The sequence below is a fragment of the Cyanistes caeruleus genome, chromosome 21 (genome assembly GCF_971803275.1).
Source record: "Cyanistes caeruleus chromosome 21, bCyaCae1.hap1.1, whole genome shotgun sequence".
In the NCBI taxonomy this organism is placed as follows: domain Eukaryota; kingdom Metazoa; phylum Chordata; class Aves; order Passeriformes; family Paridae; genus Cyanistes; species Cyanistes caeruleus.
This window is the reverse complement of record NC_141721.1, coordinates 215,122-232,922: the sequence shown is the minus strand read 5'-3', so window position 1 is coordinate 232,922 and position 17,801 is coordinate 215,122. Positions and strand designations below refer to the sequence as shown.

The window sequence follows — 17,801 nt, the reverse complement described above, 5'->3', positions numbered from 1 at the left end:
AGTGATAAATTGTTCTACTTCCTAGCCAGAGGTCACCTGGCTGGGCTCTAAGCTATCCCATGTATGCGAGTCCTTCAGCCCAGGCTGTTCCATGCTGTTGCATTCTTTTCTCTCAGGCCTGTCTTGGTGCCACAAAAATCTTCATGAGCCAGAACACTTTTTCATGTAAAACCTCTTGTCATTATAAGCACTTCCAGCCATGCTTTTGTTCATAAATGAGTCTCCAAAGTGAATCTGTGCCTTGTTGTGGGAGGACAGATAGAGCTAGTGCTGCAGGCAATCTTGCCCCTGATAAATTGCAGCTGTGCCAACTACCAAAGAGTGGAACAACCTTGCCTTCACAGCTGTATCCAAAAAGGATGTGAGTTATAAAGGAGTGGGTTAGCAGTTATGATAAAGTTCCTTTTCATGCAGTTGTTTTAGGAGATGAAATGCAGTTGGAGCAGTCCCAGGTTACACCTGCATTTTCCTGATTTACTCCTTGCTCATGCTGATGCTGTCTGAACATGCAGCTGCCTCTGGCCAGGAAAACTTAGGGAGTTGTTGCTCTTGTTTTATCTTTTTGTCTCGACTTGTGGTACTTTTCCCTCTGTGCATGGAGAATGTCCAGCTGCTCAGCTTGGTCCCTCCTGTGCCTGGACGTGTAGGACAGGGTCTGGCTGCTCAGATTGCTCTTGTTCTTTCTCCCTTCCAAAATACTGATTTCGGATTCCCTGGACATCTTGCAGCCAGCTCGCTTGGTGAAGATCAACGTTTGCACAAAGTGGGACAGCCTGGGGTCGTAGAATCATGGAATGGTTTGGACTAGAGTGGACTTAAATACCATCCAGTTCCACCTCTGCCATGGTCAGGGACACCTTCCACTATCCCAGGTTGCTCCAAGCCCACCCTGGTCTTGGACACTTCCAGGGATGAGGCAGCCACAGCCTCTCTGGGCAGGGTTTGTGCTGTCTGATACATCCTGCTCCTCCCCACTAAAGATTTTCTTAACGTTCCTCAGGGTTCCTATTCCCAGAGCGCCCTGAAGGGGCTCTCCAAGCACTGCCGGCCCCATAGCCCCTGCACACAGACAGCTTTGCTGCTGTGTTTGCCCTGTTGCCATCCAGCCCTCCTGGAGCTCTCCCAGCGCCGTTGCTAAGCCAGCTTCCCACAGTGGGTGCAGCTCTCAGCTGAGAGCACAGCCTGGCTGAAGCCTCACTCCCAAACCTTGTTCCAGCTTTGCACCACCCACACGTAGCTGATGGAGGGAGTTTCACCTTTGGTCTACATCACCAGCTGCTCTGACTCGTTCACTGCTCTGCTCCACACGCTCTGAGCTGGAAGGATGGAGTTTTTCCTTCTTCACTACCTGTTTGTCTCTCTGCTCATTACCTTTATAGTTCTCTACCAGGTGAAACCTGCATTCAGATTCTTCTGCAAGATGACCTTCTATAAGCTGTGGCTCTTCACCATAAGCATTGTGGTTGCCATCCTCAGTGTTCCTCGTGGACGTAACGTGGACAACATGATGTAAGTTGTCTGTGGCTCCTTTCTGCCCTGAGCATTGATAGAGTCCACTCTATCCAGTGCTTTGATTTGAAGGGTCCTGGGAGTGTGGTGTGGTGGGGAGGGATCGGTTCTATATTGGTGTGGGGAGATGACAAACTCTGTAATTCAGAGAAGGGGTGTGGGTTTTGATACTGGCTTGCAGTTGATAAAAAGAATAACAAATTATGTAAAGAAATTATGTAAAAGGTGACACAGATTTGCCAAAGCAGGAAATGCCAACAACCTGGATGTAATGCATATTGCTATTTTTACTAGAGTTCTTTCATCTGGTCTATGGAGCTGCATTTCTCCCCTCCACATGGCTGAGCACTGTATTACTAAGTGGTGTTGAGAGGGCCACTCCAGGGGCTCTTCCCATTCTCTACTCTGAGCCAGGGCACACCTGAGACATCACCGTGGTGCAGTGCTAGCCCCTGCATGGGCACTAACTGGTGTCCCCATCAGCTCAGTGACAGCCTGATGTCCCAGGTCTGGCAGTCCCCCAGCCCATCCCATTGCTGCCTATCCTGTCTCTCCAGATTCCATTCAGACTCCAGGCTGTGGACTCACCTGGGGTGTCCAGGAGTGATCAGTGGTGGTGGCAATCAGGAACCTGGGCTGAGGGGGGGATGAGAAGACAACTCTGCTACATGGCACCACAGTGCCTGAACCCTCCTGAAGTACTGCAGAAGCAGGATTTACTATTCTATTTTATGCTTCAATGAGAATTCGTATCTCCTAACTGAGCATCAGCCTTTTGCTTTGAGAAATTTTCTTCACCTCTTGACTTTGGTGCCTGACCTTTTCTTTTTTTAGATGTTATTTTATCAATATCTCTTCAAATAGGACTCCCAACATTGCAGCCTAATGTCACCTAGAGGAAAACACCTCTCTTTCCACAGCCAGCCGGGGTAGGCACAGGTTTACTGCAGCCTGTATTCCCAACCTAGCTTGGTGGGGAGGAAAGCAGCGTACAAAGGTGTGCTGTGAAACTGGCTATTGTCTAATATTTGGTTGATCCTGGTGGAACTTCTGGAGCTGTAGTTGCTGGGTCATTGATCATGTATGGCTTGAGGGAAACCTGTGAGGTATATTTTACTTCTGCAATTAAATAATTAGCTGCAGAGGGATACTAATTGTTCTTTTCCAAGTCGTGGTCAAAGCTGTCTGTAGGAAACTGGCAGAAGCAGTGTCTTGGTTTGGAATACAGGTGTCTGCTAGGGAGGGCAGGAGCCCCCCTCGGAATGAAAATGTAAGCCCTCTCCCTCCAAATTATTATAATTCTGAAATCAAGGGGCCTTTAGGCAGAGATCTGGGGATAAGAATAACAGTTCTTTACTAGTATTTATAACAAGGCAAACAAACAACAATAACTACAGCATTAGCAAGAACACAGAACCAGGGACCCCGTGACAACTTTCTGGGCTGAGATGGGAAGGGATGGAGGAGAGGCTTTGTTTCACAAACCCCTCGGGCAGTGCCGGTGCTCCTGCAGGGCTCTGAGGAACACTCAACTGGAACAGCAGGGATGGGCTGAGATCCTGGGCTGGTGGCTGAGGTGGATCAGCAGCTCCATGGTGGTGCCTGGCACTGCCACACATCCTGGCAGGACAGGGGGTGCGAGGCCACCAACAAAGAGGGGAGAGGGAGAAGAAGCAGCAGCTCCGTCTGGGTGATGGTGAATTCCCTGCTCCCAGCCAGAGTCCTGCCCTGAATCTGAAGAAAGCAGCCAGCCCACCCTTTTTCCTGCCCTGCGGAACTCTTTGTGTTTCTCAAGCACCCACTGAGTACCAGCAGTCAGGGGTGTCCCCTCTACTAATGGGTAAAAATTCCATAGGTGAGATGGAACAAAAGGAAAGACACCTAACCCCCAACAAGAAGCAGTGTGTGAAGTGGGCTGGTTCGCATGCAAAGCTTGGTCCCAAATTTCAGCATCTCTTTGGCTAATTTCCACTCCTCTTTTCCAGGTTTTTGCGCACATTAACCCGGCCACTCAAATACATCTTTGGCATTCAGATAGTGGTGAAGGGCAAGGAGAACCTCAGGACTAAGAAACCTTTTGTCCTGGTGCTGAATCACCAGACCTCTCTTGACATCATGGGTATGTGGTGACCCTGCCTCCTGCTCCAGGCGCCAGTTGTTTGTAGGGATGGATCATGTGGAATCCCACAGGCAGAGGGGCAGTTGTGGCTGCTGCAGAGCCCTTCACCAGCCAGCCCCAAACCAGGGCTGATCTCCAGGTTATCAGAGGAATTTTCAAGCTACATCAGTTTTACCCTCTCCAAGGGAGTAGGGACAAGGCTCTCTGCTGACCAGAGCCCTCTCATAGCTGCTCTCCTTCAATGCCAGTCATGAGTGGATAGTCTGGAGACCCCCAAAATTCCCCAGGGATTCTGTGGAGCTTGGCATGTCCTAGATCCAGAGGGCTGCTGCCCAGAGGGATCCTGAGTGCAGATGATGACTTGTTGTGTCCTTGCTGTCCCCTTGCAGTGATGATGGAGATATTGCCGAGGCGCTGTGTGCCCATTGCCAAGAAGGAGATCCTGTACATGGGCACATTTGGCCTGGCCTGCTGGCTTGCAGGGGTCGTCTTCATTGACCGCAGGAGGAGGGAAGAGTCCATTGGCACCCTGACAGAGGTGGCACACTCCCTGCACAAGGACAACGTGAGTGGGGAGGAGTCCAATGAGGATCTGCTGGAAAAAAGGAATCTGGATGTGGGTGGAAAGAAATCTTTATCTCTGGGCTGGACACTGAGCAGAACAGAGTGAGAGGATCAATGTGTTCTGTGCCCATGAATGGAGGTCGGGGTACAGAGATGAGCCCCAGGGCAGCACCCCTCTAAGCAGTGGCTTAAAGTTGTACCTGGACCTCCACCCTAATGTCTTCTCCCTCCTGCAGCTGCGTGTCTTGATCTTCCCTGAAGGAACTCGCAACCATGGTGGCTCCATGTTGCCCTTCAAACGTGGGGCCTTCCAGCTGGCTGTGAAAGCCCAGGTGAGACCCCCATTCCTTCTGCCACTGATGTGCCATTTGCCTGCTGTAGTCCACCAGCAAACCAGGGTCCTGGCCCCTGGCTTCCCTATGGATTGAGTACATATCCAGGAGCCCTTGGGGGTTTGCAGGTGGCACAGGAGGGGTCTGTTTCTGTGAAAAGTGGAAAACCTTTGTTACAGCTTGGGATAAAAGCTGGGGCCTTGACAAGAGCCCTGGACCTGCACAGGGATGTTTCTGCTGAGCTGGCCTCTGTAGATAGAAATTTGACAATCTGCTGTTGTTGGCCTTAATACAGAGATAAAAATACAAAACCCAATAGCAAGGGCATGGGGTGATACAGTTAAATGATCTAAATATTCAAATAACCCTCTGAGTGTGTGCTGTGACACTGATGGTGAAAATTATCAATCCTGCAAGGTGCTCAAAACATGAGCTGAATTTTGGAGGAAGAATAAGGAGATGTGTATATTCACTGTAGACTGCCTTCCCTCCAGGTCCCCATTATTCCTGTAGTGTTGTCTTCCTACAACCACTTTTACAACCAGAAGGAGAAGAAATTTACACCAGGTAAGGATGACCTGGGGCAAAGAATGGTCTGGGTGGTGGTGCAAGCTCAGTCCTTGGAGCCGTGACCAGGGTGGGCAGAGGACCACGTGTAACATGGAGATGGAACTCAGAAAATGGAAGTTGCTGTCTTCTTGGGAAGAAATGGGACATTTCAGATACCACTTTTCCCTCTCCCCTTGGATTTCTCACTGCTTGTCCAATTCCTGTCCAAGAGAACTTGGAGGAGCAGCAGAGTCCTGGGGCAGGTCCTGCCCCTGAACCCCCACACTGCCCTTGGATCTGCAGGTGCATGGAGAGCTAGGAAACATTTATGGCAACAAAAAATTTCTACTGGCCACAGAAAAAATTTTAGGGGAAAAAAATAACACAAATCTTGGGCTTCAGAAAAAAAATGCAGAAAAAAAATGGAACAAATTCCAACAGAGAAAGGTAGCCCATCCTGTTCCTTTGCTCCCTCAGTTGCCTTAAAATGGACTTGTGCCTCTTCCCACTCTTTCCCAGACAAGCCTTGGTATTCCCTGAGGAGAGGATCTGCATTTGAAATTCTCATTCCTCCCATTGTTGTGCCTGAGTGTAGTCATTCCCTTGCAGGCACACACCTGAGAAGAGAGAGTGGTGCAAATGATAAATATGGAATTGCCTGTTTCCAGTCATCTTTCACCAGCTGGGTTTATCCTCTCTCTGTTCACACACAAAAGTCTTTTGGATCTGAAAATGTTCCCCCACCTAAGGGTCAATAGGTCCCATGAGCAGCCTTCCCTTTACATCCCTGATCTGGAAAATCAGAGAATAACCTGCTGGGGAGGGATCTTTGAAGCAGGTGAACATTTTGCTTTAAGCAAGGCCAAGTCTAAAGACAGACGAGTTAGCTTTGTGACCAGTCCAGAAAAGGTTGTGTTAACTCCAAGGATGGAGATTCCAAGAATTCCTTGAGCTTTTTAGGAAAGACTTTTTGCAGTTACATGTGCATTTGCCTATATACAACTTCAGTCACCCTGGGAATTCATTAGATTAGCTAATTCCATGCTCAGCTGATCTCTGAGTCCTTTTCCAAAGGGCTGTTAAACAGGCAGGACCTGCTCTGCTTAAGAAAGAGCCCTAGTTAGCTTTCCTTGTGCTTTTCCACTTTCCCCACCTGGAAGTTTTGCCAGAGCTGATTCTGAAGATGGTGGTCAGGATTCCTGTGTGCCGAGCAGGTCTGTGGGTCAGGACAGCTCCCTGTGTCTGCAGTGGCTCTGGGTGTGCTGAGGAGCCTCTTGAAAGCCCAGCTCTGTGCCTGGTGTTGGACGTTGTCATTCATGGAACATGTCTGGTGCTTGCTGGAAGTCTGTACCAAACAGGCCTGAATTTTCAGCACAGCCTTGTCATCACTCTGCGTTTTCAGTAGGAGCAAGTGAAGTGAGGCAGCAGCCTGGCTTTGGGTGTAAGATGTGCAGGTAGGTAACACAGAATTGTGGAATCACAGAAGGGTTTGGGTTGGAAGGGACTTGAAGCTCAGTGTATTCCATCCCTGACCATGGGCAAGAACACCTTCCACTAGACCAGATTCTCCAAGTCCCATCCAACATTACAAACCCTCTTCTTTTGTGAAATTCTTCTCTGCACTTGTTTTGCCTCCTTCCCACAGCTCTGCCACTGGCACTGCTGGATCTCATTGCAGGCACACATGTAAAGTCAAGTAAGACCATTTCATAACACATCACAGCTCTCCCCAAATCCCCAGGTTCCTGTCTGTGCAGGCACTGTCTTGTCTCCACTGGGCCAAAACAGGGGACTCTTGGTGACAGAAGAGAGGAGCATGATGGCAGCTCCCCAGTATGTTCTTCCAGTTTACACCAGTCCATTGCTCAGATGCTTCCCCAGAGAAGTCTGACATACTAGGGAATCCTGGCCACAATTTCCTCTCATCCCAAAGCGTGTTTCTGGAAGGAGGGACCGTGCTAAATTTGGTATACAAAGAGCACAGCCAGTTTGGATGTGTTGTATTAAACATCTTCTCTTTGCCTGTGATCTAGACAGACCATGAGATCTGTGCACTGTGAAAACTCATCCTGTATGGAACATTGCATTGTGTTGGAGGAGAGATTCACCTGTTTCCATATTTATGATTATTGTGCTCTCTGTGGATGGGAAAAGCCTGGGCTGGGTTTTTACTGTGTGCTTTTGGGATGTGGCTGGGCACCCACACCACCGGTGTTGGGAATGAGGACATTTCCAGCCCACCTGCTCTGCTGCCTCCGGCTCTTCTGTAACCACTCATGGTTTTGGTTTTTTTCCCCATCTCACCTTCTTCCAGGAAATATGATCATCCAGATCCTGCCAGAAGTGGAGACGCTGGGCCTGGGCCCAGACGATGTTCCCAAGCTGACGGAGCAGGTCCGTGACTCCATGCTCTTGGCCTACCAGGGGATATCAGGAACGACAAATGGAGCTCCCCATTAGCGGTCCCATCTTCCAGCTCCAGCTGTGTGTGCCACAGCTGAGAGAAGGCCATGGCAACCACAGGAAGGTCTGGCAGCAGAGACAGCTGTGGATTGCAACACTGACATACCAGAGACAGGCAAAAGATCCACCAAGGAGAGAAGCTTCCCAGGGGAATGTTGCTGTGCCACCTCCCACAGAACTGTGCCATCAAGGGGACAGACACACAATGGATAGCTGGACATTTCTGTGTCATCATATTGCTGAGAATGCCCCAGCCTGAACCCAGGCAGAGCTGGGCCCTTCCAGTGATCATCACTGCCTGCTTATAACCACCTTTCCCTGTTCAGATCCAGCAAGGTGGAGGTGTTGACCCCAGGCCTGTGAACATGCTGCCTGGGAAGTGACTGCCCTGGGGTTTGAGGGCTGCCACATTCCTCTGGAACACACTCAGGAGAAGGCACTGTTTTCTTCCTCTTCCATGGGGAGGACTTGGGAGGGACCTCTGCCATGAGAGACAGGAACCAAGGAAGCTTTGGGAGAGGGGAATTAAAGACCTTAGATGTGTCTACAGGGCTTGGTGGTTTCTTTGACATATTTAGCCTTCCTTTTAACCTGAGGAAGATTTTGCTTTCAGGGCTGGGAGAGAGAGACATGTCTGGGGACTCAGAAACCAGAGGCAAAACCAGCAGGAGTATACTGCCTAATATCCTTGATGTGCCAGATGGAATAATTCCTGGAAGCATTCCAAAGATGTATATATCTGGTCCTTGGGGACATGGTTTAGTGGTTGACCTGGCTGTGCTGGGTTAATGGACTTGATGATCTTGGGGTACTTTTCCAGCCTTGCTGATTCTGCAATTCCATGATGATTTTATGATAACCTCATGATTTTTAGCACAATCTCTATATCTTTCAACTCAAACACACTGTGGGAGCTGTAGCTCCTGATTTCTGAGTCCAGCCTTCTGCCTTCTTTGTCAGAGAATGCCCACCAGCCATGATGTGATTTGCTTTTTTGTACTGGTATGTTCAGCTATAAACCAGAGCCAAAGAATATTTTGGACATAGGTCTGGCTTACACAGAATCACACTCATTCACAGAATCATTATGTTGGAAAAACCCTCTAGGATCATACGGTCCAGCCTGTGACTGACCCTTACCTTCTCAACCAGCCCAGAGCACTGACTGCCATATGCAGCCCATCCTCACTTTGTGAGTGAAAGTTCCTCACTTTCCCACCTCCAAAACAAGGGGAAAGCTCAAGCTCTTGCTGTTGGGGTAAAACAACCAACAGAAAACCTGCTGCAGTTGTTCTGAGGGTGCAGCTTTCCATGGGAATATGAATGGGAAGGAGCAGGTTCCAAGGGTAAAAGTGCTGGGCACAACTTGTCCACGGAGGTCATGCTCGGGGCTCCTTGACATCTGCACTCTGGGAAGAAATCCCAAAAGGATTTGGGTTGTAAAGTACCTTAAAGCTCATCTCACTCCACCCATGGCGGTCCCATGGCAGGGACACCTTCTACCGGACCTGTGTGTTCCAAGCCCTGTCCAACCTGGCTTTGGACACTTCCAGGGCTGGGACAGCCACAGCATCTTTGGGCAACCTGTGCCAGGGCCTTTCCACCCCCACAGGGAAGAATTTCTTCCCAACGTCCATTCTAAACTGACCTCCTTCAGTGTAATACCATTCCCCTTTGTCCTACAGCAACAGGCCCTGCTAAAAGCTTCATCCCATCTTTCTTTCTTACCCTTTCAAGTGCTTCCACAGCATAGTCCAGAGCTGGCCTAAGCCTTGCCCACATCCCATTCTTCCTAAAGCAAAAAAAAATCTTTCTCTTAGTGTTTACTGTTTTCCTCTGCAGCTATAGGTCAGATTTGGCAACTCTGAGGCTGGGAAAGCATCTCTGTATTGTCTTATGATTTCTCTCTAGTCTTGTGTTTTCCAGGCAGGAAAACTGGCTGCAGTCAAGAGGCTCATGGACACCCAAGGAGCAGCATCCCAATAAAGGGCAGCCCAGCCCAGCACCATTCTGTGTCCCAGGAAGATGTTGCTGGGGCAAATACATGGAGAGATGAAAATCTGCACAGGGTGTATCCTTGTGAGTGCGGCTACCTCACTGTGCTGTGAAAGATGGTGTCCCTGTCCCTCTCCAGGCAGCACTGCTGGTCTCAGCACAACATTGCACACCCAGGTATCAGTTTGAGGGGAGGTGTGTAGGTCTGGGAGCAGCAAGTGTGAGGGATGTGCCTGGGCAGTGTGGAGAGCAGATTCATGAATGTAAAAGTCCCACATGTGGGTACAAATACTACTAATTCTGTAGAGGATGTGGGGAGGGGGGGTGTGAGCTGTGGGGGAATGAGGTTTTGAAGGATGTTCCTGAGTCTGCAGTATGGAAACTTCATGGGTTTGCCTGAAACCATTTTCCATCTTCATGCGTGCTATAGAGGCTCAAATGGCTCAGAGGGACCGTGGTGAACACCACACAGAGGCACATAAAAGGGAAAAAGCAAAGGTTTTCTCCAAATCCTTTATTCTCCAGAATCATGAGTTGACATGTATAAACCAGGGTCCCCCGTCATCCAACACTGGGTCACCCTCCTATAAATATCCTCCCTGTCACTGTCCTATAAATAATATCATTATCCACAGAAAAAAAGGACTGACTGCCCCATATGAAGATTGCTTAAATAGCTTCAAATAACACAATAGCCAAGGTGCAGTCCCGTGGGTCTGGGGTTGGGGCAGAGGGATGAGGCTGAAGCCTGGTCTGTGCAAGCCAAGGATGAGCAGCAGCCCCAAAACAAGGTGCTCTTCCAGCAGTCCCTCGGGGACACCTGCAGATGCTCCTGTGGCTCCTGCTGTCCCAGGGCTCTGCTCCACGGCTGGAGCAAAGAATAATGTGACTTGTCCATGACAGCAGCTACTCTTGCCATACTGCTTGGCTTAGTTCTGCTCCAAGATTTGCAGGTAGCTTCGGACCCAGCTGTTTTTGGGATTGGCACATACCTGGCGGCCTTCCTTTGTAACAAACCTGTGGAACAGGGATGGGACACGTTAGATCTCTGCTCACACCTGCTTCCCAGGAGAGCCTGGATCCCAGCTTCAAGAAGTTTTCCCCTATGCTGATGCTGAAAGCAACAGATGATTGTGATGTTCCCTGCTCCCATCCCTTCTCCCACACTGCCACCTCCACTCCTGCAGGAGCATCCCTTGGAATCCCCAAACAAGCATCCCCAGCAATCCCTGTGCAAGCCCTTCCTCCGTGGTGTTTCCCTCTCCCTGCTCTGTTCCTGTAGCCCCCCTTGCTGTGCAGAGCTGGTCATTCACCCACCCCTGCCGTGGCCGTCCCTGCCCTGGGCCGTGCACCGGCACTCACACGACGGCCGGCTGGGGACAGCTGCTGCTGGTGATGTAATGACGTTGGATGAGCTTCCACGGGAGTTTGTGCTGTCTGTATCTGAAACAGCAAATTGGGATGTCGAGTCCCGCTAGGAGAGCAAAAGAAGACAATGTGAGCACTGGGAGCTGTGCTGGCAGGGAAGGCAGTGAGGAATTAGAGAATAATTAAGGTTGAAATGGACATTGGAGATCATCTGGTCCCATGCCACGAGCAATATCGAGGTACTGTGAGAGATTGTCACCCTGCCGTTGCTCAGAGCTTCACTTCCCCAACTCCTCCAGCCCCAGGGCAGAGACAGAAATATCTCAGCTCTAACCAGGAATAAGTACTCTGAACTCAGGTTAGATGGATGGATGGACAGGTGATTGGATGATTTTCTAATTCCAGAGTTCCTACATGCAGCTGATCACTGGACAGAGCAGAGAGTGGCATAAATGCTGATAAATTCCCATCTATCTGCCATGGGAACTCAACAGAGAAATAACATGGAAGGCTCAGATCTGTACTCCCTTCACAAATGAAAAAGCAGGACTCACCTGGGCTACAGAAAGTTTGGAAGAAGGAGGCTGAAATGATGAGAAGAGCCAATCCAGCTGCAGAGACTTTCATCTTTCCGTCGGGTGAGGGCTGTCAGAGCAGGAGCAGAAGCTCTGGATTATGAAGCTCAGTGTGCAGCAGCTGGATTCAGCCCCCTTTAAAAGGGAGTCCTGGAGGCAGCTGGAGAAGCCAAAATGGAAATTCCAAAATGATGATAAAGGATGACACGAAAGTGAAATAGCTGAAGGGAATTAGAAGGAACAGAAAAATGTGAGGCAGAATGGAATACAGTTCACAATGCCAGGTGACTCAGCACTCATTTTTGTTTCATTCAAATCAAAAAGAAACTAGAATGTGCCAAGTGGCCTGGCCACAAAAAGAATGGTCCCTCTGGACTCCAGGGGAGGGTTTCTCTGTGAGGCTGTGTAGGGAAAGAAAATGTTTGTGTAAGATTATGCAGTTCTGGAAAAAAACCCAACAGGCAGCACAGAAGTGCTCTCGTGCCACTGTGTGCTGGGTGTTTGCCAGACTGCTGAGCTGCTGCCCCAGAGCTCAGGGGAAGCTGTACCCAAAACACTCAGCCTGCCCTCCCCGCACCCACAGGGCTGGTGAGGAGCTGAGGCTGGAATTCATCCGGCCCAGTCCCTAGGGAGGCTGCCCCGGACCATGTCCAGGTGGGCTGTGAGACTCCACAGCCTCTCTGGACAGCCTTTTTCAGAGTGCAATGAAGTTTTATTTGGTGTTTAAATAGAATTTCTCGTTGCCTCTTGTCCTGTTAGTGGCCACCACTGAGGAGAGTTGGGCAGCCTCTGCTTTGCTCCACAGACATTGGTAAGAATCCTCTTAGTAAGAATTCTCCATCCTGAACTCCTCCTGCATCTCCTCCCTAGAGAAATGCACTTGTCCCTCCATCATCTCTCTGGCCCTTTGCTGGACTCTCTCCAGTACGTCCATACGTCTCTAATCCTGGGGAGAGCGGAACTGGACCCAGCACCTGAGGACCCCGGTGCCCCACCTGATGCTGAGTAGAGGGGAAGGGTCCCCTCCTTCAGCATGCTGTCAATGTTCCTTTCTTATGCAGACCAGGAACCTGTTGGAATTTTGGTGGCAAGGGACATTGCTGCTCATGTCCAGCGTGGTGCCCACCCCAGGTCCTTTTGCCAAACTGCTTTCCAGCTGGTCAGCACTGCCATATAGTGGTGCCTGGGAATGTTCCTTCCCAAGGGCAGGACTTTGCACTTCTTTTTGAGTTCCATGAGGTTCTCCAGCCTGATGAGGTTTCCATGGATTTCAGACAGGCCAAAAGTGATAGGATATCAAGGAAGGTGGAGGATTTTGCCAGAAGCAAGGTCTGGCAGGATCAGCTCTTTGTTCCCCTGGTAAGTCTGATCAGCTCAGCACAGAACAAGAAGTGGCTCCAGCTTGTGGCTGAATTGCTGCCGAAAAAAACCCAAATTGTGGCTTTTTGCCATGGAAATAATTCATTCAGAAACCAACAGTAGGAGTTTTATGTTCCTCTGTTCTTGCAACTCACATGCAAGTGTGACAAACGGCACAGAGCAGTGAACAGGCTCTGGCTGCAGAATGACAGCCTGTGGCTGGCACCAGCAGGTGACAGCTTTGTTCATGGGAACTTCGCACCTTCTGCTCACCCACTGCAAGGCACAAACCATGAGGCTGATTATGTGCACGGGGACACAGGAGGATGTGGGGAGGTGTGGTGGCTGTGATGGGAACTGCAGCTCTCTTTCACCTGGAAGCTCTGAGATGGTCATTATGAGGAAAGAAAGTATAATTGAATGTGAGGAGGAGGAGGAGGTGCTGCAAGAGCTGCTGCAGCTGCAGCCCCTTGGCTGTGTCACCAGTGGGTGCCCACAGAGCTGCTTTGTCAGCTGTGCTGTTGTTTCCCCCAGAATGTCAGGAAGCCTCCTGGAAAGGGGGAGCAGCTCCTCCCCATCACAGACACCCCCCACCCACAAGGCTCCAGCTTTGAGTCACCGGCTGCCACCCTCGGAGTTCTGCCATGATGATCCTGAACGAGTCGCCCCTGCCAACCTCTGCGCCCAGTTTCTGGTTTCTGGTTTCTGTTTCTGTCCACTGGATTTTGCTTCTCTGGCAAATCCCAGAGCCCTCTGCTATTGCAGTTCCTGCAGTTTAAGTGTTTATGAACTGACCTCTCTCAAGCTTCCTTTATTATTCCTGGAAATAAGCCATTTTTTTCCACTTTCACCTCAACCAGCTGGGGTATGAGATTTGTTTCGGTGTAAGCAAGGTAGAAATAGAAAGCTAAAATTATTCAAAGGAGAGGAGTGTAGGGAAGGATGTTATGGGGCTGCTGAGCCTTCACCCCAGGGATATAAACAGTGACAAGGGTTACCCCAGAAGTTTTCAAACTCCTTCAAGTTCCCCTGAAATCCTGCCCTTGCCTAGAGACACAAATTACAAAGCCAAAAACCCAGGGCAGGGTAACTGAGGGAACTTTGCCTGTGGGTAATGGTGAGGGCTGTCCCCGGGCTGGTGGGGGACTTTGTCAGCCTCCCCCTGGGGCACAGCTCACCTGTGGGGGCTACACTATCCCAGCCCTGGCACTGAAGGACCTTGGAGCACAGGAAGGAATATTATTCCATCCCTATTATTTCCTGTAGCCTTTTCTCCTCTTTCTGTAGGTCCACAAGTGGATGCAAGCTCTGAGGAGTGGGATGATTTGGGAGATGCTGGTGGCTTCACCTGGGGCAGAGGTGAGGTGCTCTGGGGGCCACAACACTGTTCCTCAGGTTATTCCTGACCAAGCCCAAGTCCCTTACTCCCACTTACAAACTGACCCCACCACGTTCCAACATGTGGCTGCACATCCCTGCATGGACCCCAAGAGATGCAGGAACCCTGGGACTATGGAGGGATGGGGATGCTGTGGCTGTGGAGGAGATGGGGGGATGCAGGGGAGGTCTGAGGGGGCTGTGGAAGGATGCAGGGCCATGAAGGGATGCAGGAGTGAGCAGTGCCAAAGCTCCCTGAGCCCTCCCCTCTGTCCCAGGGGATGCGGGTGCCAGGCACAGCCTGTGCTAGCTGGAGCGGCCAGACAATATCCCCTTTGATGGGCACAAACACATCTGGGGTAGCAAAACCCTCCACATTATGGGGGACAGGACCTCCACTTCAGAGAAACGCTGCTGAGCAGCCCAACCTCCAAACAGCCCCACACATGGGAAGTGGTTTTACAGCTTTGAATAAATTATGAGGCCAGTAAACACCAGTGCATGACCACAGCTGTTTACTGGCAGCTGCAGAGCTCACACCTCGCTGTGAGACTGGGGCTAACACCTCCCGTGGGGCTCCCACCTCCCCGCAGCGACACAGCCCTGCCAGGACCCTGCAGAGAGGGGCCAGCACTGGGCAAGAGAGCTCAGGGGCCATCAGTCCCCATCCCTGGAGGGGTTTAACAGATGAGTGGATACGGGACTTGGGGATCTAGGTTAGTGGTGGCCCTGGTAATGCTTGGAGGATGGTTGGACTTAATGACTTCAGAGGGCTTTTCCAGCATAAATGATTCTATGATTACAGAAGTCCTGCCACTGTGGCAATGGCCCTGACACAGGTTTAAAGGTTATCCCTGCCTCAGGGGAAGTTGTGGTTCTAACCTGTGGGGTCAGACAGACATCCCTGGGGCCACCTCCACCCATCCCACCCAAAAAGGCCTAGAAAGCTGCACAGCAAGAGCACCAATGAAAATGAAAACTCTTTGTGTCTTGTTTTTTTTTATTTTTCCTTGATTATAATGGGCAGGCAAGGTCCACTGGATTAATTAAAAGTGTGTTTGGTATTCATAGAATCAAAGAGTGGTTTGAGTTGGAAGAGACCTTAAAGACCACCTTGTCGCACCCTCCCTGCCATGGCAGGGACACCTCCCACTGTCCCAGGTGCTCCAAGCCCTGTCCAGCCTGGCCTTGGGCACTGCCAGGGATCCAGGGGCAGCCCCAGCTTCTCTGGGCACCTGTGCCAGGGCCTCCCCACCCTCACAGGGAACAATTCCTTCTTCATATCTATTCTAACTCTACCCTGTTCTAGTTTCCATCCCAGCAGAGCTGTGAATTTTCAGTCTGGTCCTCCTTGCTCTCTCTGGGAGACTCAACAATGATCTGAACGAGGTGGGCAGAGGATGCAGCCCCAGCAGAGACACTTTGTCTAGTCCTCCCAGACATCTGGGGTTTGAGGGATGCTGAAGGGGGTGGGCTGGGTATGTCCCAGCCCCTGGAGCCAGGGGCACAGCCCCACAGTCATCTCCCTAAGGCTCAAAAATTGCAAAAACTCAGGTTTTCCCTGTTTATTTCTTTTCTTTTCATGCCAAGAATGGAGAGGGGTGTGGAGCAAAGAGGCTTTTGTATTTCACTTTAATTTGCTTTGAAATACTGTACACTTCATCCTCTTTGGTTTGCTCTGCTTCAAAAGCAAAGCCAGGAAAAATCTGAGCCATCAGCCATTAGAAAGAAGAGCATTCCCTGGAATTTATTTTTTTTATTATCTTTTTAAACGCTGTTGCTGGAGAAGGATGGGACCTTTAGCAAGATACACATTTCTTATCAGCTATGACAAACTTCCTGTCCTGACACGCCTTTGGGGAAACACGAAATGTTTACTGTGAACCAGCCAGAGGTGACCGGCCAAGACGGCCGTGCTGGCCCCTGGACCCACCACACTGGAGACAGACGGTCCCCAGCCACTCCCACAGGCACAGTTTCTTACTGGAGTCAGTTCCAGGATATGACATCATCTAAAAAATTCCAACATTTCTACAGCAATGTCAAGAATGGTGGGGGTGAAATTTCTGGACACCGATGTAATGTCACCAGTGCTGGAGCTGGAGCAGGGCAGGATGGAGATGCTGCAGGGGTTGGTGGGTCTTGGCTTAGGGACAACTTCTGAACTCAGGACATTTTTAATTACTTGCTTTTCTGAGTGAATCCCAATTCCTCAACATTAAACCCTGCTACAAATAGCAACTTACATCAGCCAGTCTCACCATTTTTTTTCCAGGTTCCCCTTTCATTCAAGACAGAGAATTTCCCTATTTCTACTGTCAGGGAACTTATTTTGGGCATTTGCTTTACTTAGCACTTTCTCCTGGGATTTTTTGGGGGACTTGTAGAAAACCTCAGTCATATCCCTCTATGTAAAACAGGGCAACATCAGCCAGATTCCTTCAAATGGCAAATTCCACTGACTCCAAGCACTGCCTGCTAAGTCAAGAACTCTGAAACCACCTGATGGGAAAACTTCTTTCTTACACAACCACTTCACTTTGTAATTAAATTAATCCCCCCAGACATGATCCAGCCCACTTTTCCCACCCTTCCATGGCCATCTTCATGTCTCAAAACACCTCCCAAGGAAGATGGTTCCTCATCTGAGACAAATTCAACCTCCCTGCCTAAAAGGGGGAAGAGCTGGAAGAGATGACTTTCTCTTTTCCTCATCACTGGAATGTGAGAAGTGGGTAAGAAAACGTTTTTTAAGAGCATGTTGCAACATCCCAGAGCATCATTGGCATGAGTGTAACCTCCCACCTCCTCCAGCTGGCCACAAGTTGGCAGAGCAAGATTTTTTGTCAGATTTCTAAGGAAGAATTAGATTCCTAGAAACCAAGAAACTTGGCTTTGGGCTTATTTTTGGCTTTCAGCAGAAGAAAAGTTTCAGCCCTTACCAGTCCTCTGTAACACACATTACCTAAACTAAACTGATCCTAAACTGACTCAGGAAATTTTTGCTTTTATTTTCAAAATAGTCCCTGAGAGTCCAAAATAATTTGGCATGTACTTGCTGACAAAGAAATTAAGGCACAGAGGTGTCTGAGGAAAAACCTCCCATTGAAAATACTTGAAATAATCAAAGCAGATCCCCAAAAATTCTTCTGTTTTCATGAGATTCATCTTTTAGCAGAACATTTCTCCACATTTTGGCACCTTGTGCCTCAGGAGCAGGATGGGAGCAGTTGGCTGTAGGTGCTGGATCTCCAGCTGTAACCCATGGATGAGGCACAATCAGAAAGGACAGCTCAGAGGCAAACCATGCTCCTACAACCGTGTACAAGTTATATTCCTTGAGTTACCAGGCAGCATCCAAGGGAGGTGATGCTCACTCCCTCCCGGCCCAGCTGGCATCCATCGGAATGCCAAGTTCCCACCTCCTGCCTGGCTGGGCACCCTGCATGTGGAGGCAGGCTCTCTCCTCATCTGCCCAGGGTATTTGAGGACAAACAAGATGACAAACAGAGTCAATGGGATCTGGACTGATGAGCACCTGCAAGGTGCCTCTCTGCAAAGGGAAAGATGGAAACGGGCTAGATCAGCTAT

General features: G+C 49.8%; 2 protein-coding genes and 2 long non-coding RNA genes across 4 annotated transcripts; 2 read left to right on the top strand and 2 right to left on the bottom strand.

Moving 5' to 3' along the window:
- Positions 1-378: 378 nt before the first annotated feature.
- LOC111937618 (1-acyl-sn-glycerol-3-phosphate acyltransferase alpha-like) lies at positions 379-8,085 on the top strand. Its single transcript, XM_023939015.2, has 6 exons — positions 379-1,509; positions 3,495-3,628; positions 4,018-4,193; positions 4,429-4,524; positions 5,019-5,091; positions 7,388-8,085. The coding sequence occupies exons 1-6, from the start codon at positions 1,325-1,327 to the stop codon at positions 7,531-7,533; spliced, it is 810 nt and encodes a 269-aa protein (XP_023794783.1). The 5' UTR covers positions 379-1,324; the 3' UTR covers positions 7,534-8,085.
- On the bottom strand, positions 2,839-7,743 carry LOC147649581 (uncharacterized). Its single transcript, XR_015278492.1, has 4 exons — positions 7,643-7,743; positions 7,378-7,490; positions 6,227-6,502; positions 2,839-5,690 (listed from the first exon to the last, which is right to left on the bottom strand). It is a non-coding gene; the product is annotated as an uncharacterized LOC147649581 (long non-coding RNA).
- A 1,540-nt stretch (positions 8,086-9,625) lies between the features above and the next one.
- On the top strand, positions 9,626-11,352 carry LOC111937617 (uncharacterized). Its single transcript, XR_002868675.2, has 2 exons — positions 9,626-9,708; positions 11,305-11,352. It is a non-coding gene; the product is annotated as an uncharacterized LOC111937617 (long non-coding RNA).
- On the bottom strand, positions 10,344-11,651 carry LOC111937616 (C-C motif chemokine 4 homolog). Its single transcript, XM_023939013.2, has 3 exons — positions 11,454-11,651; positions 10,894-11,005; positions 10,344-10,548 (listed from the first exon to the last, which is right to left on the bottom strand). The coding sequence occupies exons 1-3, from the start codon at positions 11,524-11,526 to the stop codon at positions 10,461-10,463; spliced, it is 273 nt and encodes a 90-aa protein (XP_023794781.1). The 5' UTR covers positions 11,527-11,651; the 3' UTR covers positions 10,344-10,460.
- Positions 11,652-17,801: the final 6,150 nt, after the last annotated feature.